Source organism: Mesocricetus auratus, unplaced genomic scaffold (genome assembly GCF_017639785.1).
Source record: "Mesocricetus auratus isolate SY011 unplaced genomic scaffold, BCM_Maur_2.0 Super-Scaffold_100676, whole genome shotgun sequence".
NCBI classification, from domain to species: Eukaryota; Metazoa; Chordata; class Mammalia; order Rodentia; family Cricetidae; genus Mesocricetus; species Mesocricetus auratus.
In genome coordinates this window covers 38,673,283-38,698,090 of record NW_024429266.1, presented here as the reverse complement: position 1 = coordinate 38,698,090, position 24,808 = coordinate 38,673,283, and the positions used below count along the sequence as shown (strand labels likewise).

Here is a 24,808-nt window from a genome sequence, read left to right as displayed (position 1 = left end):
TTGCCTGGTTTTTCACACCACAGATGTTTCCAGAAGTAGGGAGAGGTTGGGCAGTTGTTTTTACCTCCATCTACTTTCCAAGGTGAGAAACTGTGGGAGGTTTTGGCTTTTTGTTGTTGTTGTTGTTTGTTTTATGAAATTGGAGTTGGCCAGACGATAAGGGACCTCATGACAAGGCAGTGGACATTTCACCTGCAAAGCAAAGTTGCCTGTGGGCAGGTGTGAAGAGGAGTAGGAGGCATTCATTAAAGGGCTAATGCAGAGCATACTTGAACCTCAGCTTCCAGGACAAGGGTTGCCTCTGCAGTCCCTGATGGGGCTGATGGGTGTGGGAGGCTCAGAAGAAAACTCCCGCACTGGGATGGGGTTCTCTAATAAAGAAACCCTGAGATCGCTGGCTCGGAGCTAGTATTAGTCAATGCATTGTCCCTTGCCTCTGAACCAGCATCTTTTCCTTCTCATTCCTCCTTTCTTCCCTTTCTCTCCCCTTCTCTCCTTTTGTTTCTCTTTCTTTGTAAAATAATCGACTCCTTCTGTTCCCTCCAACGAGGCAGAAGCATCCCAAGGTCCCTGGCTGTGTATCTAAGGTAATACTGTCAAATCAGAGCCTGCTCCTTTGGAACCGCCTACCTTTCCTTGTCTTCCCATCCTCATCCCGGAAGTTAATTTTGCACTCTGGTGGAAGACCTGTTTTCACAGAAAGTGGCCTGTTCTTATCTTAAAAAGAAGCCCAGTGATGGCCCAACTAACTCAGGAAATAGACCTCAAAATCAGTACTAGAAAGAGGCCTTCCCCTGCCAGACTTGAGTCACGTGGTCCGTGTCTTAAACTGTCGTGGTCACTGCTCTTCAGCCCTTCTGCATCTTGATTATACCGCCTGTGGTAAAGCCTCATGCCCACACACACTGAAAGCCATGCTGTGCTCAGGTGACACACAAAAAGGTAACTTTGACTGACACTTGATAGTCACAGAAAACACAGCCCAGGACACCTAAAGCGGAGATTCAGGACACATGCCTTCTCATGTGTGGTATGGTTGGTACATTCTCAGGACAGAGTGTCATCAGACCCAGGAAGGAAGGCCAGATGGCTGTCCTGATAAGGATGGAAAGAGTAAAGAGGTATTCTAAAATGTCACAGATCTTTAAAAAAACTGTTAAATGCATTAATGAATAATTACTCAAACACTGAAAACAATCATCCATCCATAGTTAGCAGCCTTGTTGTTTCCAGAAAAAAAGAAATAATAAATTGGGACAATCTAAACAGTCACTGGACTTATCTGGGGAGTTTCCCTCAGTAAGAAATAGAGTAGGGGCTAAATATGTTATTTCAAATTTTCTGATCACACTGAAAGTTAAAAAATAAATGAGGTAAAAATTATTTAGTCAAATATATCAAAATATCACTATTTTAACATGTAAGTAATATTTCTAACCATTAATGAAATAGTTTATGGTGTTTTACTATCTTTAAAGGCCTATGTATACAAAATGCAAACCCCTCTGCTGTATGACTAGATTAAAATGTTTACAAAAGTTATTGAGGTATATATCAAAACACATAAATAAATTGTACTTAGCATTTATACTTTAAAAAAATAAAGGCCTATGTATATAAATTTTAAAATTAAAATTAAAAAAGGCCTATGTATAATTACACTCAAAACACAGTTAAACCCAGGAAATAAAATGTCAACTGTTAAACTGTGGTCCTACCAATTAATAAACTTGCTTTTCCAGAAGAAAAGCATTTTACAGAGCTAAAATATCAAAATTGTAACTTCTTCTTAAGTTTTGAAATTACAATATAATTTCATTATTTCCCCTTTCTCTTTCCTCTCTCCAATCTCTCTCATGTAGTTCTCCTTTCTCTCAAATTCGTGTCATCTGCATCCTTTTTTAAAATTGTTGTTACATACATATATATTCTATATATTTATATAAATATATATGTATTCCTGGATATATAAATATAACTTATTTAGTCTGTAGAATGCTGTGAGTATGTATATGATTTCAGGGATGACCACTTGGTATTGGATACCCAATCTGGGGGTTCTTCCTGGGATGGGAAGACTCTAAATCCTGCTCTCAGTTTTCCTTGGTTTCCTGTAGGTCTTTATCTAGGGTTGAATTTCCCTCATTTGTGTTAGCATGTCTATTGGTGTGATCCTTATTCATGTCTTATTTAGGCAGCCATGCTGTTGAGGCTTCATGGGTATGGCTTCCCTGTCATTCCTGGGAGATGCAATCGCATAGCAGACACCCTGTCCCTCTGGCTCTGACGATCTTGCCTCCCCTTCTCCTGTTATGTCCCCTAAGCCTTAAGTATAGGGACTGTACTGGAGGTGGGTCCATTGGGGCACCATCCAAATTAGAAATTAGATTAGTAAGATTATAAACTCAGTTCCTGGGCCCTTGCAGCCATATTTCAAGTTCACTAGAAGTTTCTTTGCCACTATATAAGAGAAATCCAGTCTCTTCAGTCTGAAATGACAGCGACTATAAGGATGTATGCCTGAGATCCCCAGAAGAGCTGAAGATGGAATGTGTTCTTGTTCTGCGTGAGTCAGTGTCTTCCTCGGAGCATGTGCAGAGTGTGAAGGGGGGAAGGCTTTCAGAGCTGTCATTCAGACTGTCCAGAAGGAACCTTTGGGGGCTCCTCTGGAGTGTCCATGTCCTCTACTGATGACGCTGTCCACTGCAGCCCTTTCTATCCTGTCTACCCCAGCACTTGAAAAGTGGTACAGAAACTATCCAAGGTTGACACTCTGGGGATGTGAGGACAACAAATCCAATATCCCCACAATTGGCCTCTTTCATTCCGTTCCAACCTCTCTACACACAGCTGGAAATCCTGTATCGTCCCTGGGAAATCACCCAAGCAATTTTTCCATCTCTTTGCATCTTCCCTTTCTGGCTTAAAGACAGACCACTAGGCTTGAATAGTTGGGGTGCTGATAAATGGAGCCGGGGAACTGCCTTCATGAGGACCAATAGCTATTACGGATACTGGAGGAAAGTTCTCTGTGGTAGTGTACGTGAGCAAAAGACTCAACAGCCCAGTCTTTAAACTGCCCTTTCAAGCTATACATGTGCTCTGTTCTTCTAATATCCAGTATCCTAATATCTAGTTGGAACATTTCTCCTCATCCCCATTTCCCTACAGTTACATTGGTAGGAAAAGAATGCAAGTCAAAGAGCCAGAGAAAGCGGTGCCCAATGTTGTAAATCTGGTTGAAGCTGACTATTCCTACTGGACGCTGGGCTACGCCATCTCTTTGGAGGGAGCACAGAAGCTTGTTGGAGCGGATCCCTTTGGGAAGATGTTACCAGTGGATGAGTTTCTGCCAGTCATGTACAACAAGCATCCTGTGTAAGTCTCCTGCCATGGCCACCTGTTCCTTTGGCACACACTGTTCAGGAATTAAGCCGCCTGGGTAGAACTTGGTATTTTTTTTATAGTTGTATGGCTTTCCTAAAGGATCCTTCCATAATCATAGCCTGGAAGGTTGAGTAGCCCCTTGAACAGACAGGAAGGATGAGGCAGATGAGGTGAATGCCTTGCCTAATGTCCTCTTCATTACCCAGTGCACAGGGCCACCGTCCTCTCAGAATCCACTTGTCAGTCTGTTCTTCTGACCCCATAACTTCACATCCCGGAAGCTAAATGTCGTTTTCTTAAGCACCCTAGATTTGGAGTTCATTCTGCTCATTCTCTGTGTGTAGACTAGTAGGCAGTGGTGCACATCCTCTCGGTGCTTGTCCTGTTGGAGATAACATAGACCCGTGAACACATCATCATGATGTATCATGATACTTATAGTCATGGAGATGGCAAGATAATCAGGGAATGAGGAGGTGGCCCCTGAGCCAGTATCAGTGGAAAAAAGAGTTACTCAGAATCCCAAAGGCCTGTGACTGACAGATGCTTATCAAAAAGTCTGGTAAACTGATGGTTACCTGTCAGTCCTTACAGTAGGATATGAACCCTTGGAGGTAGGAACAATCACAAACTCTGGGTCCTTAGAGTATGTGCAATAGCCACTCAACAGTGTCTCCTAAACTCATGAGTGGAGCAGGAGGCCGGGTTCCAACTTCAGCTCCTTCCCTCAGATGCTAAGTGATGTCCAACTCTCACCTTCATCTTAGTTGTTGAGGCTCCCATGATGCAGCTTGCTCATTTTGTCTCCTGTCATCAGTAAAAATAGAACTAGCTACATGTCATTTTAATGTGGCATGCTCTACCTCTGAATTCTGACAGAAACAGAGTCAAACCATTATCTCCTCTAACAGAAGGGAAATTAATAGTTACTTAATTGATACTTATTTCACTCACAGACAAAGACAAGGCATCAGTATCCTCCATAGGAGCCCTTGGGGGAGGGCCAAGACGTCCCTCTACTTTACAATTGCATAGAACCAGGGCAGCAAGCAAGAACTGGAATGCAATGCCTCCAAGCAGTGTCCATGTCACTTACCCCACTGCTGCTGTCAGGGTTCCAGGTGTAATTTGTTTATTCAGGAACAGGACACTGGTTGTGACTTGACTATGTTTATTTATCACTAGGAGTCCAACAGAGTTTAACTTGAAGCTCCTTCATTAAACTGTCCTACCCAATTGCAACAGGTTGGGTCTGGCCTTATGTGTTTGTACCGATCTTTTGAAAGCTTTAAAGAAACCCTTGTGTTTGTAGCCTAAGGTTCTCTACAAGCGGTACAACTTACAAAGCAAGACATGAACTTGGGTGGTTTCAGAGATGACAAGCAGGGTCCCCTACCCTTCCCTGCTCCCTGAGGCTTCTGCCCCTCATGTGGCCGTGCACTTCTTGTTACAGAGCGGAGTACAAGGAGTATTATGAACCCAGGGACTTGAAAGCCTTCTCTGCAGAGCCCTTGCTCATCTACCCCACGCATTACACAGGCCAGCCGGGCTATCTGAGCGACACAGAAACTTCGACCATTTGGGACAATGAGACAGTTGCCACTGACTGGGACAGGACACATTCCTGGAAGTCCCGCAAGCAAGGACACATCCACAGCAATGCCAAGAACACAGAAGCACTGCCACCACCGACTTCTCTGGACACGGTGCCTTCAAGGGACGAGCTCTGAGAGCTCCCGAGGAGTATGGCCCACATGATTCATCACTGTCTGGCTTTTCTAAAGGGCTACTTATCTGTTTGTTCCAGGTTTTTTTGTTTGTTTCTTAGAGAGACGGCAGTCATCTAATCAAAGTGGTTTGATGCAATTGATCAAAATAATATACTTTGGATAGTGAAGGATGGAGAAATTAAAAACCAAATGCCCTGGGATACCTTGACTGGAATGGCTGAGTTAAACTTCAGTCCAAATGTCCAGTTCTCACTAGCCACAGAACGCCGGTTGCCACACTGATGTGGCAACGTGACTTGTAACTTGGTGGTCCAAGGGATGGCACCACCAAGCTGCCCACCAGTAAGTGGGCAGTCGAAGTAGACAAGCCACAGGACCTGTTTACTCACCTGAGTGGTCCATCTTATGTGGCAGATGTGACCTTGAAAATGCCAAGTCATCTAGGCTATATTTATTGGTCTACTTTATGTGACCTTGAAAATTGGCCTGTGTAACAAATGCCTGGGGTTAGGGAAGTCAAAACCATTAATTCAGCTTTTATTCAGAGGAGCTCTGCCATGAGCCTACTAAAAGTGGATGTTTTATTCTTGGCCTCCTTATTCAGTGGGGTGAGTAGCTGGCTTGGGCTGAGACGTGGCTCTTGACCATCATGGCAGCTAGATCTTTCATTAAAATGTCTAGTTTCCATGTGGCTACAATATTTAGATATTTATGGAAGAAGTATCTCAGCCTTTGGCATTTTTATTGTGGCTTCCTGAGTCTGATATGTACTATTTATAGAGAAAACTGTAATATATACAAGGTGAGGTATGGGGTGATCCCAGCCCTGTGCTTAGCCCCTCCCACCCTTTGTGGCACTCCTTTGCCTGGAAAGGAACTGCAGGTGTGACTTTAGCATGTCGCCGCTAAGAGGAGGAACACATTTCAGGCTCACATTTGACCTTGCCTTGGACTGTCATTATATTCTGAATTATTTATTTTACAAATTTGGAAAAAAAGCATTGTCTGTAGGGTGAGGCAGGGAAATAGGTGTCTCAGGCTCTCATCCTGTACTGGAGGACATCAGTGTAGACAGATGGATCAGGCTCTCATCCTGTACTGGGGGACATCAGTGTAGACAGGTGTCTCAGGCTCTCATCCCGTACTGGGGGACATAGTGTTGTCAGGTGTGTTCAAACATCTGAGTTGCCTGAATTTCTCAACGGGGCCTTTGCAGGGACGACTGCTGGTGAAAGATTCTAACCATTCTCCAGTGAGTCAAGGAGACCTTGGTCCACACAATAGATTGCAGTCAACAATCTGCAACTTTCAAAGTCAAAAGAATCCTAGCTACCCTTTCTCAAAAGATGGACCCTAAAACTCCTTCCTAATTTCTCCATAGACTAAGTGTATATCAGGTGCAATGTCTGACTGTGTCATGGTGTCCAGAGACACAACCAGGTGTCTGAGAGCATCTCGCTTCACCTCAGCTAGCTGGTTGTGTTGATCTTCTCCGCTAGCTATTCCACAGAAACAGAGAAGCCAGGCTTATCCAATCCCCGTTTGCCTCTTCTCATCTGGAACAACAGGAAGAGCATTGAGAGCTTTTAGAAAGCTTAGGCGATTCCTGGGCCTCCTTGGGTGTTTGGTATTTTTGTCTGTACTTTGAATGTGTGCAAGCATGCCTGGCTTTAACTGTGTTTTTAGAGTGTGGGAGGTGTGCTTGGAGTGGGAAGACTGGGTTGCTCTTTGTGGTGTTCTTGTTGTTTTCATGGAGAACTTCCCCCCATTCGCCCCGTCAGCTGGTCTGACGGACTTAAGGATTCCCATTCTTAAAAGACATTGGATTTCAATTTTCTAGAATTTTAGATTAGGACCTTTTTAACTGTGAATAAAGTTCCGGTTCTGTTTGTCCAGCCTGTTTGTGACTGCTCGGATTTGAGTCCCTAGCAACGTTTTCCTGTGAGTGTTATAAGCTGAACATCTGGTGCTTTTAGAAGTCATCTGGTCAGCAATCTGGAGGTTCCTTGACCTCACTGCTTGTCCTGTCCCACTTCTCCCCTTAAACCCAGGTGTCTGACCTTTGCGGTGACACTCCAAGCCTTCAGTGCAGACTCTCCACTGGCCCCGGAGCTGTTCTTGGTGCCTGAGAAGCTGAATCCCATCCTGTTTCCTCTTGAGCTGGGATCTTCTGATGGGCAAGCATAGGTGCTGCTGTACGAGTGGGCCCCTGTAGTCTGCAGAGGACACATCCCTTGAGTTCCCTTGGGAACCTGAAGAAGCAAGCATCTCCACACCCTAGTCTGTTCTACTGTGCTATTATTTCCGGGTAGGGAAGTAATGAACTGCTTTCTGGAGCTCTTCATAAAAGTTAAAACAAAGGAAGAACCTTATAGCTAAATTATGCTTGTTCCTTGGCTCTTCAAACTCTTGCCAGTGACTTGCACTACTGGGACCTCCACGTCTGCATTAGGGTATTGAAATCCAAAGAGAGCCATGAACTGTCATGGGATTCCCCAAGACAAATGAGATAGGGCAGCAGCTACTGCCCTGCTTGTTCTGCGGGAGCTGCTATGGACAGGTGAGTAGAAGTGTGTGAGCTAGCATGGATTATGGTGTATGTTCAAGGCAGAAGTCTCCCCCTAGAGGGACCTGAGGGTGCCAATACATGAGTCCACCCTACCATTCAAAGATAAAATAGTAGGGAGAGTGACTCCAGTACTTTCTTTCTTTTCTTCCTTCCTTCCTTCCTTCCTTCCTTCCTTCCTTCCTTCCTTCCTTCCTTCCTTCCTTTCTTTCTTTTCTTTCTTTCTGTTGGCTGGTGACTTGGGCTTCTTATTCTTTTTTCCCTTCCTTTTCTTATTTAAGTTAGAAACAAGTTTGTTTCACATGTCAATCCCAGTTCCCTCTCCCTCCCCTCCTCCCCATCCCAGCCCACCAGGTCCCCCAGTCCCCCACCAAATCTACACTCCGATCCTTCCATGGTGGATCTCCAGGCGACTCCAGTATTTCAAATCAAACTTCCCCCAAGTCTCCAGACCCATGTGTGAGCATTGCCTGGCTTCAGGCCTTGTTCTGGGGAAAGAAATATTCAGGGGACAAGGGCAGGTCCCCAATACTGTGGAATCAGTGAGTTCAAGAGCAGAAGGGAAGGTGGCCTTCTGGCTCCCCAAATCTTAATGGCACACTGTTGGCCTGGGACCTCACCTGGTGTCTAATACTTCCATCAAAATTTCTTCCTGAACACTAAAGCAAGTTCATGTTTTCCTGTCCTTGTCACAGGAGATCAGTTTGGGAGCTACACAGGCAGTAGCTGCATTTTAGAGATGGGGGATGGGGATAGGCTGCAGGATACCAGGGGAATTGATTGTGCTGAAGAGGCCTATGGATGATGAGGAAAGAGGACTTGGTGTGGCTGTTGGGAATGCTTTCCTGGCACAAGGAAATGATGTTTGTGCAAATACCTGTCTACAGCTAATGGGAGAGATGGTGGGATGGAAAAGCTGAGGATGTGTTGGGAGTGATAATGGAGCAGGGCTCACTAGGTGATGATGGCAAGCTGACTTGATTAATTTCTGATCCTGGAGACAGAGGCTGCTGTTTGGGGAGGAATTCTGGGATTCTAGGTGTGGCTCCTTTCCTGACAAACAGTGCAGAGGGTTCTGGAACAAAGTTGTGCCTGAAGTCAGAAAGTTTCCCATTCAGGCACAAACCTGTTGATCTTGTTGTTTCTCATTTATGATTTGAGCACGTGACTAAAGTAAAGATGACTTCTAGGAGGTTTTCCACTGTGTGCTTATGAGATACCCTTTCCAAGCAAGGTGGGGAGGTGGACGGGCCACAAGTGATCTCTTTGACGGACAAGAAATCAGTTCACTAAGGAGTTAAATAACAACAAAATAAAGTTACAGTGAGGCAGGCACTTGAGAAAACAGAATATGATGGGTTGCACCCCACGACAGGCAGTTCTGGAAATTGTCAGTATGGCCACATTGCATTTTTAGGGACATTTCCTTCAGAGAAAACCTGCTGCTCCGGAGGCATTCTCATAACTATGGCCAAGGGAAGAAGCTGGAAGGAGAAAGGACTAATGAGGTCCCCTGTGGCCCTCAACTGACAGCTTCCTCAGCATAGGGCATCTGAGGCAAGGAAGAAAAGTCTAGTGGGTTTTCTGTTTGCCCAATTGGAGAAGAAAACTAACAGTGGTGGCTTTCATCATGCTACCAGAGATTGCACAGAAAATGGTACCCCTTCCTGTGACAAGGACAGGAAAACACGAACTTGCTTGATGGAAGTATTAGACACCAGGTGAGGTCCCAGGCCAACGGTGTGCCATTAGGATTTGGGGAGCCAGAAGGCCACCTTCCCTTCTGCTCTTGAACTCACTGAAAACTCTCTCTCCAATCCTTACGATCTTTCCCTCCTTTTCCCCCTCCTTTTCCTTTCCCTCTTTGCATGCGTGCGTGTGTGCGTGCATGTGTGCGTGTGCACGTGCGTGTGCACGTGCGTGTGCACGTGCGTGTGTGTGCGTGCATGTGTGTGCGTGTGTGTGTGCACGTGCTTGCTCTCCCACTGTTCATAATTAAAATGGTCTTGCTTGGGCCGCTGTCACGACCCTAACCGTGCTGCTCACAACCCAAGACATCCTCCTCTTGCTCTGAGAAGGGTAGGAGAGTGGAAAGAATGAAGAATCATCAGAGAATCAATTCTCTTTGCTCTCGAATAAACTACATTTTAGGCCCCTCCCTGGTTTCTTCAGCTTGTTTCTCTTGAAATGGGTGTGCAAGTCAAATTCCATGCCGGAGCACTTCCAAGATCCAAAAAACATCTGCTTCAAAGCCCCTGGGGAACCTGGAGAGAGCTCCTCTGCTCAGTTCCCAGCCCAGAGGCGTCCAGAAGCTCACTGTCGGAAGAATGTGCAGCCTTCCCCTCTGTCTCAGAACAGCTTAGAGAACAATCCGTGAGAAAGTGTCTCCACTGGAAGGAGAGCCAGAGTGTGGAACAGACATGCCAGCCAGAGTTGAGTTAGAGTGTCCATGTGTGAGCCCGAAGGTTCCTGCTGCTATTCTACACCAGCCTGACACTGTGATGGGGTTGTATGATCATCCATCCTGGCTGTGCAGGAAAAACAAAACAAACAAACAAAAAGCAAATTTGAGGGAATGGTGATGTCCATAAATAAAGAGGAAAGTGGGAGCCAGCAGCGCTAAGTCCTGATGCCCAGGGGCATTCTGGGACAGAAATACAAGGACAAGCGGAGATGAGAGGATGCCAGGCCATGCTTGGAGATAGTGATGTTGGTGCACAGGGACAGGGAAGGAAGGAAGTAGAAACTAGAAGTAGGAGGGAGGTTTAATGGAAGTATTACTAGCCTAGTCCTTAAAGTGCACTTTATGAAACCTATCACAATGGGAGAGACTGAGATGGGGTCAGGCCGCAGTGAAATGCTGGGACAGCAACAGCCTGGATTCAGGCATGTGTAGTCTGGGTAGGACCTTTGGAGTCAAAGGAACGATGCAGGTATTAAACTCACACAGAAGGTTCACTCGTTAAATAGGCCCGCAGAGGGCATCCAGGAAGGTGGGTGCCCTCAGAAGGATACTCCAGCACAGGGCTCAGGTTACCTGTCAAAAACCCCTTCATTGCAAGACTGAAGGCTGGCCAGGGGGTCTGTGCAGAGCCTACATGCCTGTCTTCATGAGCCTCTTTGGGTCACAGCCAAGAAGCAAGCTGTAGGAGCCCCAGGCATGCTCCAACTCCATGAGTCAGTCTTTCCCCAAGGCAGCAGCAGGCTGATATTCCCAGGGTGCAGTTCCACACATAGATGCCCTACCTCAAAGATTTTCCTGTCTCACACCTGGAATGTGGGCTGCTCTCCCACCCAAGAATGTCAGGGCTTACTTCCCTCAGCCAGCTGAGCCTGTGTACCCAAGCAAAGAGCTTTTTGCACATGTGCTATCACTTGGCACTGAATAAACCTCAAGGGGTAGGGATGCCTGTTAGTTATGACTTTTCAGCTACGACAAAGGTAAATAATATAATTTGCCTATGGTGGTAGTGGCCAGGAAGTCAGTCTCCTCAGCATTCAGATCTCCCCACCACACACACACACACACACACACACGCACGCACGCACGCACGCACGCACACTCACAGAGCAAAGTGCAGTTCCAACAAATGTCTAATCTCTCTCTCTCCCTCTCTCTCTCTCTCATTGATATATGGGAGTCTGTAACTTTGATATATGATATACTAATTACTCAACAAATTATCATACAAACACATATACATATATATCATATATATATATATGTATATATACCATAGTGTACATTCTCAGATAAGATTTTGCTGAAGGCTTGGCTGTTTGCTGTCATATAAATGAGGATCACGGATGTGTGGGATAAAACATTTAGAAGGATGCTTCCATTTCAAATTTGGCCACTTGATTTTTTGAGAGGAGGCATGGGAGTAATTCAAAACTAATTTCAGTTGTCTCTTGTTGGAGATGATATACTGCCACTCATTTATAATGTTTGTGTTCAAGATCAGACCTGTGTCACACCATGCTGTTCTGGTGATAAATGATGGAGGGGTGCGGTGATTCCTCACGAGAAACTGTGATAAAGGGCATGGACACCAGTCACGGGAGCACAGGAGCTGTGAGAGCCCCGGTGCTCGCAGAAAGGGAGATCCTGCATCAACACACCACCCACCTCCAAAAACTGGGTGCGGGACGAGTGAGAAGGGAAAGGGAGGGAACACTAGGGGGTGTGGCTTAAACTAAATTCCCCAAACTGCTAAATAAAATGAAGTGCTTCCACACAGGTTACAGGCTGCCGGGTAGAAATATGGTGCCCACGTGCAATAGTAATTGGCAAATTATGATCTAAAATGGACTTGTTTCTATTGAATTTTTCTGCCTTTTAGACAAATTTATGTCATTCTTTCTGATATCCCCTCTTTAGCATCTCTTGCTTCTCCTTTGCAGCCCACTCATATGTCCTTACCATCTTTTCCAAACACTGTCTCTGATGGCTGTGGAATGTTCTAGAAAGATACATGAGAGCTCCTCAAGTTCTTCAGGTGTGTGTGTCTTGCCTCCCTTGCACAGAGACACCAGATGGAGCTACACAGTAACGGGACCGTGGATGATGGGTGGCACACCATGTCAGTCAGAAGAGCATGACTAAAAACACTGTAGAAATCACTGTGACTGTGGGGGGTAGGAAACCAAGCAGGTACAACTGTAAGGCAGGAGGCAGCTGAGTCCCTGGTCACTGCTTAAGAGCCCTGCCTGGCTCCTGCTGTACTCACACAAATGGAAAAGAAAATTTCTGGTTTCAATTAGTGAGGCTTCTTGGTTACTTCAGTCTAGTCTAGGTGGCCTAGTAAATACTTCCAGTGGCATTTCATTTTCGACATCTCTCAAGGAAAACAGCAAAGTAATTAACGTCTTATATAGGAATTGTAGGCATGTGCAGAGAAAGCCAATTAGTCTCAGGAAACTCCCCATCCCCTGAGGTCAGTGCAGCAGCCTCCTGCGGTCTGATACTGTGTGAACTTGAAAGTGAGTCAGAGACGAGATCTAAAGACATGATTTCAGGCAAAACTCTCCAAGGCTGGTTTCTACATATGGGGTGGGGAGCTAGTTTCTAGAATGGTTTTGAAAAAGTTGTCACATAGTGCCAGAGATCATGCCACATTATCAGTTCCCTGTTAAAATACGCACTTGCTTCAATTTAGGAACCTGTGGGAAAGTAATTCTGGGTAACAATATGAAAGCAATGAGACTGTGTTGTGTGAAGTCAGATAATAGGACACCTTCTGAGAAGACATCCCTGTCCATCCCGGATTCCTTGCTGTGGGAGCACCTCCAGCAGTTTTACAACTGCCCAGATGGTGGCAGCACCGCATTCGATAAAGTCCCTCAGTGAGCTATCAAGGCCTACTTTGAATCCTCAGCCCAGGTTTACACTCCAGGCAGCCCCACTACGTGGCTGCTAAGAAAAGCAGTCTGGCAAAGCACCATCACTGACTGGTGTGCCCCAGAACATCCCTCTTCCCTCTAAGCTGACAACCCTTGCCAGTGGAGACAACCCTCTGCCATTAGCTGTTGCTCTGCTCCATCTAGCTGATTCAGAAAAGGCCTTGGACCAAATGCTGGCAAACCCGGAGCCCAGAACCCACCCAATCAACACTCCAGATACAAGCCCTTTGGGTCTGGCAGCACATGCCAACCAAGTCCCAAACCAGTTTATTAGTTTAACCAAAAGGTAAACAGATGCTGGAGGCGCAGAAAGACAAGCATGAGAGCAGCTGGAAACAACGCCCAGCTGTTCACCCAGAAGCAAAGTTAAAACAACTACAGTGGCATTAAATAAATGAGGCCATGTTTTATCCACTCGGGATTTCCATCGTCTTTTTTAAAAAAGGTAAATATATATATATATACTTTTTCTTTACATTGCTGAATATAAATCTAGGCTCTATATATACAGTATATATACACAGGGTGAGCACGTTGGGCAGAACATGTATGTCTTGTGAGCCACACCCTAAACCAGGTCAACAGCTCTGCATTCACTTTTTGACCTTGACACTGAGAAAGGCAGCCTGAGGCTTGGTTTACCTCAGTCTTCCTGATGACTGTGATCCCTGCCATCTCCCTCCATACACAGACACACCAACCAAACAAGGCTCACACACAAAAAAGAAAGTGCCTTCCGACTAGTTGACACCTAGCCGGTCTCCACAGCCCAGTCCAGTCTCCTAGAAACACCAAGGGAATCTGATGAGTTCTTGGCTCTCTCTTTGGTCCATTGCCATGAATCTCTGAGCTTTGCCTGGTGTTTCTTGTTGAATTAATATGGCTATTTACATAACATAAACCCCACACAACCTTTGGGAGCTATGTATAGTATTGTTAGGAAAAAAAGTTCCCTGTTACAATCTAGACATCATATCCTAGGTTCATTCTCTTTATTTTTGGAATAAAAACTGGTATTTGGGGAATTTTTTTCCTTAAAAAGGGGGAAGAACAATCTGAAAGTGCTTCTTACACATTAGCTCATCCCATATGGCTTTTTCATTCAAACCCCCACATCGCTTAGATCAGAAGCAAAAGCATGAGGGTGTTCTATAGACAAGAATGTCACGTACAGTGATGCTGGGGGAGCAGGTGTGGGGATGAGAAAGGAAGAAAGGCATTGTTTCCCTCTAGAAGGATGCAGCTCTGTGAGAAAGAGCTGAGACAGGGACGCGGTCCCCTTTCCCTGTCACTGGGCAATGTTACGAAAGTGAAGAAGGAAACTAGGTGTTGCTATGAGCAGGGAACATTTTCTGAGGGCCTAGAAGTCTTTCATGGGCTTGAAATGATCCAATGTAGTCAATCGCAGTAGAAATGTCTACACCTGAGGAACAAATTGCACATAAGATAGTTACAAGGCTCCAGATGGCGAAAGACCCCGGATGTACACGGTTACATGCGGAAGGGCAATAGAACAGCGGCACTCCAAGACAGAAGAGTCAAATGAGTCGTCCGTCTTCAGCACTTCCTCCTCTGACCGATAAATTATGGAGTAACGACTGTGGTGTGTTCTTTAGGAGAGGGCACAGAAACACAGCAGGGTTTCCAGAAACGAAACAAGCTTGTGTTGGCTCCAGAGGCATTGTGATGGGGACCGGCAAGGCACGAAGACCCCTGAAGCTCCAGCAGACACAGGCAGAGGGCAGAGACCGCTGACTCATCCAAACCTTCCCTTGATGGCCTTTCATGGAGCCTGCGGGCAACCCAACCTCTGCAGTTTGTTCATCTGCTGGCATGTGACTGAGACAGTAATCCTCTCCCTTTACAAAAATAGAGTTTGGGCTTATAATACTGGCATGAAGAACACTCTGTGTGGTAGATCTGATTCTATTTATTTGGAAGGTATGAGACTAGGTTCTCAGTCCCTCCTATTTCCCTGTAAAAAGTGACCTCAACTTCCCAGGCCATTGTGCAAATTGATTTTTCCATAGTCCAAAACATCCTGTCAAGTTCCTCTTATATATCCATATATACACCCACTAGATGTGTGAGTGTATACACTTTTAAAATGTGGATCATTTTGTATTTCACTTTCATGTCCAAGAGCATCAGTGAATCATTTATCCTTTTAATGTCAAACTCACTTCCACTCTCTCTACATAGTGCTTTGTATGCATCCAAACTCAATAAATATCTGTTGGCTTCACCAATGATCCTCAGCACTGGGTGGTGGCTGCAGTCCCCACAGCTGTTCTCACCCCTACTCTGCCTTTGGCAAGCAGGGTGCATTGTCCTTTTCAGAGGGTGATCTTGCTGTGTCTGTTACTCCAACAGCCCCGCTTAGCTGTCCTGGGCAATGTCAAGCTGGTCCGACTACGCAGTTTTACCTGCTCTTCCACTGAGTTCTTTTTGCGTAAAATGAAGTCAAAGTTCACTTGGCTGTTCATGGCATAAAAGACATTTGCAGAGTCTGGGATCACCAGTTCTGAAAGAGACAAGGACACAGCAGTTGGTCAGTTTGGATAATACAGCCCATCACTGACTGGCAGAAGCCAAGGCTGCCTAGACACAAGGCCTGCATGGGGGCCAGGTTACATTCTTTGAATGTAATCTTGACCAGGCAGTGTGAACACTTCCTCATGACTGCTCCCCAAATCTCACTCCCCATCTGAAACTGAGAGCAAATAAAGTGTCAGAATTCCTCCTGTGAACTTACTACTCAGACACATACTATTAAAACTTGAAGGATGCATGCAGATGGGGGCACCAGGATGGTCCCAGAACCACCGAGCTGGATCGAGCACCCAAGCCTCCCAGCTCTGCACCCATACCCCAGTAACATAAGTGGTTTGTTTTCCACGGAGGAGGGTGCTCCTTGTTGCTGAGCAGCGCCCTCCATCAAGATGAGATGTCAGGGCGGGTCTGTTGGCCAGTAGGGCTAGTGTCGTTCAACAATGTGTACTAGCATCTCTGCTCTTGGAGTAGTCTCATTCTGACTGAGCAGGCCTCTCCTATGTGACAGAGAGGTTATTCACCTGCCTCCATCTCTCCCAAACCCACGCCAGTCCAGATGAGCAAATAAGATACAAGAAGGGGTGACTATTTGCCAGAAAAGACCTTTGAAAAGCATTTTTAAAATTATGAGACTGGCCTCACAGATGCATTTCACCAGTTCTTTGGTTACTAAAGATTGGTCAGAAATTTAAAAAACAAAACAACAAACCCCACAACTCTCTCAAATGCTGAAGTGAAACAGGTAAGAAATTCTGACATGAGTGCTTCCGGGTCACACAGGACTGAGAATCAGTGTCAAGTAAAGGATGTGTGTGTCCACCCGCCCAGACCCAAGAGGGTCCATCTGCTTCCCACTCCTGACAAAGAGAGACTTCTCGTGAAAATGAACTTCTCGTGGAGAACACCCACTCCCTCCCTCCCTCCCTCCCTCCCTCCCTCCCTCCCTCCCTCTCTCTCTCTCTCTCTCTCTTTCTCTCTCATACACACACACACACACACACACTGTCCATGAAAATGCACTTCTTGTGGGGAACACAAGTGATAGGCAAAAGGAATTCTGTGGAAAAGCTCAGAAACAGCAAACAAGAGTTGGGGTCCTGAAAGTTTGGAGCAGCTTGAGACATTCTACAGTAAGGTGATGTGTAGCTTGTTAAAAAACACAACCAGGGGGCACGAGAGAGGGTCCCGTGCATAAGAGCGCTCGCTATGCAAGCGTGAGAATCTGAGTTTGGATCCAGCACCCACATAAAAAGCCATATGCCTATAACTAACCCTATCAAGGGAGGAGACAGGAGGATTGATTGCCTGGGCTTGCAGGCCACCAGCCTTGCTCCAGACTCAGTGAGAGCAGACCACCCACTGTACTGCCCTGGCCACAGACGAAAGTGAGTGCACACACACACACACACACACACACATACACACACACCTGTGCATACACCACACATTCGTAATTTACACACACATGTACACACGCATGGGCTCATGCCACATTACATTATACGCCCTTTCTGCTGTCAGCAACTAAGACCAAAATGTGCACACGCTGGCACCTGCCACGCAGAGGAGAACATGCCCACCTTTGTCCTCCGAGATGACCTGTACCAGCTCGTACTCCTCAGCTGGGTCTGAGTCCAGATTGTGCTTCAGCATCGCCCTCTGAATCACAGCAGGGGTCTTATCCTGGCTTGTCAACTGCAAAGACAACAGGCATCAGTGCCGTGCAAGGCTCACGTTGTCTAAGCTTATCTTTGCTGTCTTGTGTGGCACATACTCCTCTAGGAAGGATGGGGTAGGTGACATAGAATGGGACAAAAAGCCAGGACTCCTGAGTGTTAGAACTGCTTCCATCTGAGTAGCCAAAAGATGGCAGACATGTATTAACAGAGCCCCCCACTAAAATGGGGAAAACACGCATTGCCTATCACCCCACACTACTTAAGCTCCCAATAGAGGCGCGCGTGCGTGCGTGCGTGCATGTGTGTATGCACGCGCTCGTGAGCACGCACACACACACACACACACACACACACAGAGCCTGATTTCCTCCAGGGCCTAAGTGCCTCCTTGTGACCCAGGCAGCAGCTGGTATTTTTTATTAATAAACAGCAATAAGGGCCGTGTGGATTTGCCTGTTATCAAAGCATCTGGCTTATGTACTTCCAAGGAAAGTTTGGTGCACACAAACTTCTAAAGGAAGAAAATACATAGTTTGGAGAGTACAAAGGAAATATCCTCACACAGTAGGTTAGTGGTGCAATGCTGAAGGAGGGAGGGCACTTGGGGGATAAATGCTATGCTAAGACAGTTAGATTTCAGTTTAGAAACCAGGCCTTCCTGTTTAGGGAGAAAGCCAGGCTAAAAATAAGGCCAAAGGCTTCCTTTGGGTGTTTATTACTTTGTAGGACAAAAGCTAGAGAGAAAAACTAATATATACAATTAGCGTTACCAACAGGGAAGGCTCCAGGCTTCACCCTGTGCACCCCAAGAAAGGACAACAAATGGGGGCTGTTCCCCAAAGGCAGTCCCTCCCCCACCGAAGGATTACTTTGGGGATTCATTTATCTACTGTCCACCCAACACCAGGACATCACATTTGCTCCAACATGGCTCTCAGATGTACTGACTTCCCCTGGCCAAGCAGAGCACACAGCTACGGCATGGCACGCAGTGTAACTGCTGGGTGCACAAATCTGTACTATGATTCCGAGACACTGTGGTTACGTGGGTGCCCACTGCTCTCTGGTTGGCATATGTAACAATGACTAGAGTGTACTGAAAATAGGACTGCTACCGAAGACCTGGTATTTCTCTAGTACATTTGGTTAGCTACTCCCTACTTCTGGTTGAACTGGGTCTCGTTCCACATTCATCCCCACCCCATGGGGCTGAAGGACTCCGACACCAGCCCTGATAATCTATTAGCAATGTCATCTGGACGTCTCAATTTAAAGACCCTGAAACTTCGCCTCTAGCAGTTCATATCTCACTGGACAGAGTCACCGGCCACCAGGATACCAGACGGCCCCAAATTCTCCCTCTTCCTTAGGAATCCTCCCTCTTCCGTACCCTCCACAACAGTTACCAAGAGGCTGATAACGGGATGAATGGGCTCTTACAATAATACCTCATAAGGCATTTCCCATATCATCTCCAGCCACAGGATCAACACTCAAGCCCTTATCACGTCCTGAATGAAAGATAGGAGCAGCTTCCTTGCTTGCTTCCCACCCCCGGCCCACCCCCGGCGCTCCCTCCCACCCCCCACCCAGTGTAGCAGCAGGCCTCCCCAAGGCCAGCTACTCTTCTAACGAACAAATCTGGTCGTTTCTTAACATGATCCCTCCAGGGAGACCTTACTGCCTGTAGAATTAACACAAAGTCCCCCAAGGAGGCCACAAGACCATTTCCAATCTGGTCTGGCTTCTGTTAGAACATTTAGTGTATGATCTCTCTCTCTCTCTTTTATTACACATTCTTCAAAGATCAATGAGTCTTATTCATTGCTCTATTCTCCAAGCCCAGGGCAATAACTAGTAACAACACAGGCTCAATAATTACTGCATTCAGTGAATGGCCAGCAAAGGTTTTTTTCTGGAATGTTAGAAGAAAATGACTACCCACACTTATGGAACATCTAGGCCTCAGCTTGGAGGCAAATGATGGGAAGGAAAACAGAAATGGTATTTATTATAGATTTGGCTGCAGAAAAGAATCTATTATTTATTTACCTATTATTTATTTATTTTAGTGTATGATAGACCTATCAACTAAGGAATTTAATCATCTAACATAAAACCTTACACAGTCAGGTTATCACCATGAGAAGTCTTGTATGTATCCCAAAAATCTACCATCATCGAAAGTAGTTTTGGAATTTTCTAGTCTACTGTAGGTCTTGTAAGAAGCACATGAAACCTGGTTCCATTCACTCACTTAGTGTAGCTACTTGCTGAACCAAATGGCATTTCCACCTTAATCTCCCTCTTCAGGAGCCAGGCCTGAGAAAACTGTTACCAGGGACCTCACTACTGAAAAGGCATTTAATTTTCTCCTAAGCGTAAACGTTGGAAGAGTTCCAAGGAGGCATGTGAAGCAGTGGCATCCTCCCTGGACTGCTGTCACATAGTCACCCACGCTGATCATCACAGAACATGACACCAACCTGGATGAATAGGTTTAAATAATTCTTAAGACGACAAAACTGTGTCCTATATGCACCTGCACCATTAGATAAAATAACATTAATCTACACCCAGGAGGAAGATGCTGTTTTTCATGTTGGTTTTGTGTGCACACAGAAGCAGGTGTGACACATCCATGTGTATTCAAGGGTACCAGCCTGCACAGCTGGCAGACACAGAGAGAGGCCTGGGCTCTTCCCACGGAGACCCTCCCAGGCAGGACGGCCCCTTACCATGATGCTTTTGTACATGTTGCCATTGTTGTCTTCTATACTGATACGGATGATGCAGGTATCTTCGCTCTGCTGATTGTAAACAGGGGGCAGGACTGTGGAGGTAATGGATGTCACAGAGACGGAGCGCTTGTGAATTTTAGGGTTGTTGTTGCACGTCGGAGGGGAGGACAGGGGGTTGATTAAGGATGACATCCCTGAGGAATTCGTATCCATGGAATGGATTGAGGAACATGAAGAGGAGGACTCAGAGAGCTGTGAGAGTTAACACAAAGAAAACAGCACCATTAGACCCTGGACCAAGCATGCTTCAGTTTTCAAGGCAGAAGTAGATGTGGGAAACGATCAACTTCAGTTACTTCCTCCTCAGTCCTCATGGGTCTCTCATATCTGATCACACACACACTTACAGACCATGCGCTGACGCTGCTGCCAGTGACTCAGTGTGCTCTCATCACTCTGGATCTAGAAAAGGCACACTGGTTCTGGATTTCCTGGTTTAAGTTGCGCTTATGAAAGTCAACCAGGAGATGGCAGCAGATACCAGCTTATACAGGCCCTACACGCTGAAGAAAGTCAGCTTACAAATGCCAGGAAGCCTTCCTTAAAACTTACTGGTTCTCACCACCAACATTCTCACCTCCAATGTGACCACAGAGAGCATTGTGTCCTGACTCTACTTCACATCCAGACTTTGTAGTAGGAGATAAATGTCTTTATATTTAGAAGCTTCTAAGATAAGGACTACAGTTTATGTAGTTCAGGGGTGTGTGTGGAGAGTTAGAGATCACATGACCCCTGCCTCAACTAGAGAAGCCCAAGACCCAGAGAGAACACTGTGTCCCAGCAGCACTCCTTCCCCTTTGCTATGGGGTGTGTGTGTGTGAGTGTGTGTGTATGGTGTGTGTGTATGGTGTGTGTGTATGGTGTGTGTGTATGGTGTGTGTGTATGGTGTGTGTGTGTATATGGTGTGTGTGTGTGAGTGTGTGTGTATGGTGTGTGTGTGTGTATGGTGTGTGTGTGTGAGTGTGTGTGTGTGTGTATGGTGTGTGTGTGTATGGTGTGTGTGTGAGTGTGTGTATGGTGTGTGTGTGTGAGTGTGTGTGTATGGTGTGTGTGTGAGTGTGTGTGTGAGTGTGTGTGTGTGAGTGTGTGTGTGTGTGATATTTGCAATGACTTTAACTGAATTATAATAATCCTACAAAATATTCTAGGAGCCAGTAAAATAAATAATACTAACTTCTTTCATATGTGTCTGCCCTATCACTGAAACAGACTAAGAAACATGGCTTTCTGATAATGAGGCTGCTGAAAAAGTAGGAACCATGTTATCTTTAATTTCTTGGGGCCTGCTTCCTCCTGTGGCATCCATCCTGTGTTAAAGACAATTCTACAACATGGGTGTTCTATTACAGATAGCAAACTGCAACACCAGCTCTGATATGTAGCATCTACAGTGGGATTGGCACGGTGCCATTTAGCTGTATGTTGCTGCTGTTTGGAATTTTCTGTTCCCAAGTGACTCAACTTGAGCACTGATGCACAGGGCACAATTTTGATAGCATAATTTTGTCTGCAAACATATCGTTTAGAAGGCCTGCTTTCCAAATGTTGGTTGAATTTTTCCACTTTCCCTTCCCCTTGGGCTTTCCACGGTTTTAATAACACGTATAACTGAGATGATAAAGCATTAAGAATGGGGAGGTTACATGGGTTTTAAAGAGACTATCTGATGGACCTTCATATTCCCAGTAAGAATTTAAGTGGTGAGGAGTGAGCACGAAAACAGATGTTTAGAAATAATGATAAGGAGCATGAGGAAAGAGGAATGCAGGTTACACTTTCCTTTTAAAGTAACAGACTCACATGGGATGGAGAGAGACCATGTGGAGGCCACTAGAGAAGAAGTCACCACAGGGCCCTGTGCTAGGAATGTGCAAGACATTCAGGCCCAGTCAGGTGCCGTGCAGAGCTGTGGAATTTTCTGGGTAATGTACAGGGGTTTTGCAGCACATAAACCACATGTCATCTTGAAGTCTCTAGAAACCTGACTCTGGGACAGATGCATCTGAACACATAAGCATAGTCTATGAAAGGAATTAGACTGACAAAAAAACCAAAACAAAACACAAAGAGTTGTGGAAACAGCAGCCCCCTCATGATTTCCAGGGCACTGTGTGTGTGTGTGTGTGTGTGTGTGTGTGTGTGTGTGTGTGTGTGTGTGTGTGTACGGAAGCCAGGCTTTGTTCATACCAGTTTCCACTCTACCACAAGCTGCATCCTCAGCTCCAACCTCATGCTCTCCCAAGGGTAATATGGTTTTATTTGACCTATGCTCCAACAATTGATTCCATCTCCTTCCCAGACCGGGATAGAAAGATGTGTGGGCAGCACAGCCACGGTCACTTTCCTATCATGTTCACCAGCAGGTTACAAGACCCAAAAACATGAGACCCTGTGGAAATCAAGTGAGCAAGGCCTCATTCTAGATTTTTAAATCTATGTGTTCAAAAAAACCCTCTGTGTGTGAGCAAAGAAGCATGTGTATAGATGTGTGTGCGCTTATGCGTATGAGAGCAGGTGTGTGTACACCAGGGCACACATGCAGGTCTAAGAGGACAACCACATGTGTCAGTTCCTGCCTTCGAACTTGTCTGAGACAGGTTCTCCACCGTTTTGTACATATAGCCCGCTAGCTGACCTGCGAGCTTCCGAGGGACCTCCTGTCCCTGTCTCCCATCTTGTTTTGGCAGGGCAGAAATTTCCCTTATTTGTACAGCTGTGAGAAATGGACTGGATGAGGATCCCTCTATCGGCGCTTACAGTTTGCTATCTATTTCCGCTGTGGTAGACTAGATCATCATTATCAACTCCTCACCCTGCTGCAAGCTGTGCCCTTTGCCCTGGGATTTGTTTCATGGTTCCTCCCACTGAAGTTGGATCGGATCTCCCTGCTTCAGTTATTTCTGTTGGATCTGACCACATGACTGCTTTAAGCAACGGAACGTTGGTAGGTATGATCAAGGAAAGGCTCTCTGTTGCACTTATAGGGTAGCGCTTCTGTCCCTCTTCTTCATACATTTCAGCATGCCAAGAGAATGTTCTGGAAAGCCTACTACTCCAAGTGGATGACAGGTAAGTGAGTAAACTTGGGTTAAAACTGGGATAGGGCTAAGTCTGACCCAAAGCAGTCAGCCCCCTAGAAACATGGTGGTTGCTCTAAGTCCTTGAGTTTCAGAATGCTTTTCCTGTGTGGCACCAAAAAGTTGGCATATCTCCATTTCTTACGTTTTATTCCTCCTCAAGTATTCCTGATTCTCTTGACTCTATACTTATTTTACAGGTCATAATCCTTTGGTGCATTTAGGCATGGGCAGAAAAATGTTTAAAGGCACAGATGAATAAGCCAATCTCCTTAGCACTTTGCAGCTGTTCTCTGAGGACTGGGTCCTCAGAAGAGACTCTGCCTCTGACACCTACAGGCATTCTTCGTGTGGCAAATAGCATGCCGGGGGCTGCAACAGAAATGAGAATTATGGGAAGGGTTAGTGTGTACCTTCTTTTGAGGCTCATCTGGTGTGTCCATGGGTGTGATGGAACCCTCCTCGGCCTCTGAGTGGTTTGACTCACAGGATGACACGCTGACTGAGTCCATGCTCTCACCAGAGCTCCCGCTGGCCGTGGACTTGGGCTGCTCTTTGGTGGGAGTGCTCCCAGTGATGATATCAGTCCCCAGAAACAGTCTGCAGAAACCAGAATGCCAAACATGCAAGCTGTTACTAACCTAGAACCTATGACTGAGCAAACAATGTGTGCCAACTAAAACGTCGATGTTTTCTCAATCACCTATGTTCTGTTGTACATATTTTAAGAAAAGGAATGCTATAATGCTTCTAACAAATAGTAGTGACTATCTTGTCCCAGAAGGTTATGTCCAACCCCAAGCAACACATAGGTTGTTTAACTGATGTAGCCTTTCCAATCACTAGTCCTCCATCTTTTAGCAGTCCGTGGACCACTGTGACAGGGTCAGAAAACCAGCACTCCACCCCTTATTGCGTCCTACCCTAAGATGAACTTGGAACTTCCTGCAGCTGGAAGAGGTGGGTGTGCTCTGGATAAGAAACCAAGGAAGAACACTTCTGCTTTGAGCCATCTGGAGAACTACAATAACCCAAGCCCCTTCCCCATAAAAGGACTGTGCAAGAAATATTAAAACCTCTTTTGGGCTGAGCTAGCAAGATGTAAGGGAAATCCCTACAGGCCTTAAGAAAAAAGAGAACTGAAAATCGGAAGCTGGTGAGCCATTTCTGCAGCTGCTGTCTTTGGGAAATGGGAGGTATGAATGGTGGCAAAATCGTCATTTAAAAAAGTAACACACTTTCATATACATAATAATGGGGTTCCACTTGGTATTCCCACACATATATGCAGTGTGTACTGACCACAGATTTAACATGTACATAACACTGTGAAATGAGGGTTCTATTTATGAAAGGAAGGGTGCTACAACCTAATCTCTAAAGTCAGGCACTCCAAGGGCTTTACCCTTCAGTAAAGAAGAGATAGGCTAGAAAAATACCTTGCCACAGACACGGGGAACAACAGGAAAGCCTGTCTGTCCTGGCCTGAATTTGTATGGAAGGAATGATGTCTCCACACATGTGTGAACCTGGTCTGTGCTTCACTCTGACTTCCTACCTATGTGGTCTATGTGTTAGCAAGTCTCAGGCCATCACTGGGAATAATGG

The 24,808-nt window shown here is 45.8% G+C and overlaps 2 protein-coding genes across 4 annotated transcripts in view; one reads left to right on the top strand and one right to left on the bottom strand.

The window, feature by feature from the left end:
• Colgalt2 (collagen beta(1-O)galactosyltransferase 2) overlaps nt 1-7,012 on the top strand; it is a 107,485-nt gene extending 100,473 nt beyond the window's left edge. The window contains exons 11-12 of the mRNA XM_040737600.1: nt 3,172-3,378; nt 4,841-7,012. Coding sequence (XP_040593534.1) covers nt 3,172-3,378; nt 4,841-5,117 — 484 coding nt within the window. The 3' untranslated portion in view covers nt 5,118-7,012. The remainder of the gene's footprint in view (nt 1-3,171; nt 3,379-4,840) is intronic.
• Nucleotides 7,013-13,312: 6,300 nt separating this feature from the next.
• The window catches only part of Rgl1 (ral guanine nucleotide dissociation stimulator like 1), a 230,787-nt gene continuing 219,291 nt past the window's right edge, over nt 13,313-24,808 (bottom strand). For all 3 annotated transcript variants that reach the window (XM_005071280.4, XM_040737599.1, XM_005071281.4), the window contains 4 exons: nt 23,614-23,800; nt 20,057-20,311; nt 17,220-17,334; nt 13,313-15,610 (listed from right to left, as the gene is read on the bottom strand). In XM_005071280.4, coding sequence (XP_005071337.2) covers nt 15,423-15,610; nt 17,220-17,334; nt 20,057-20,311; nt 23,614-23,800 — 745 coding nt within the window. In that variant the 3' untranslated portion in view covers nt 13,313-15,422. The remainder of the gene's footprint in view (nt 15,611-17,219; nt 17,335-20,056; nt 20,312-23,613; nt 23,801-24,808) is intronic.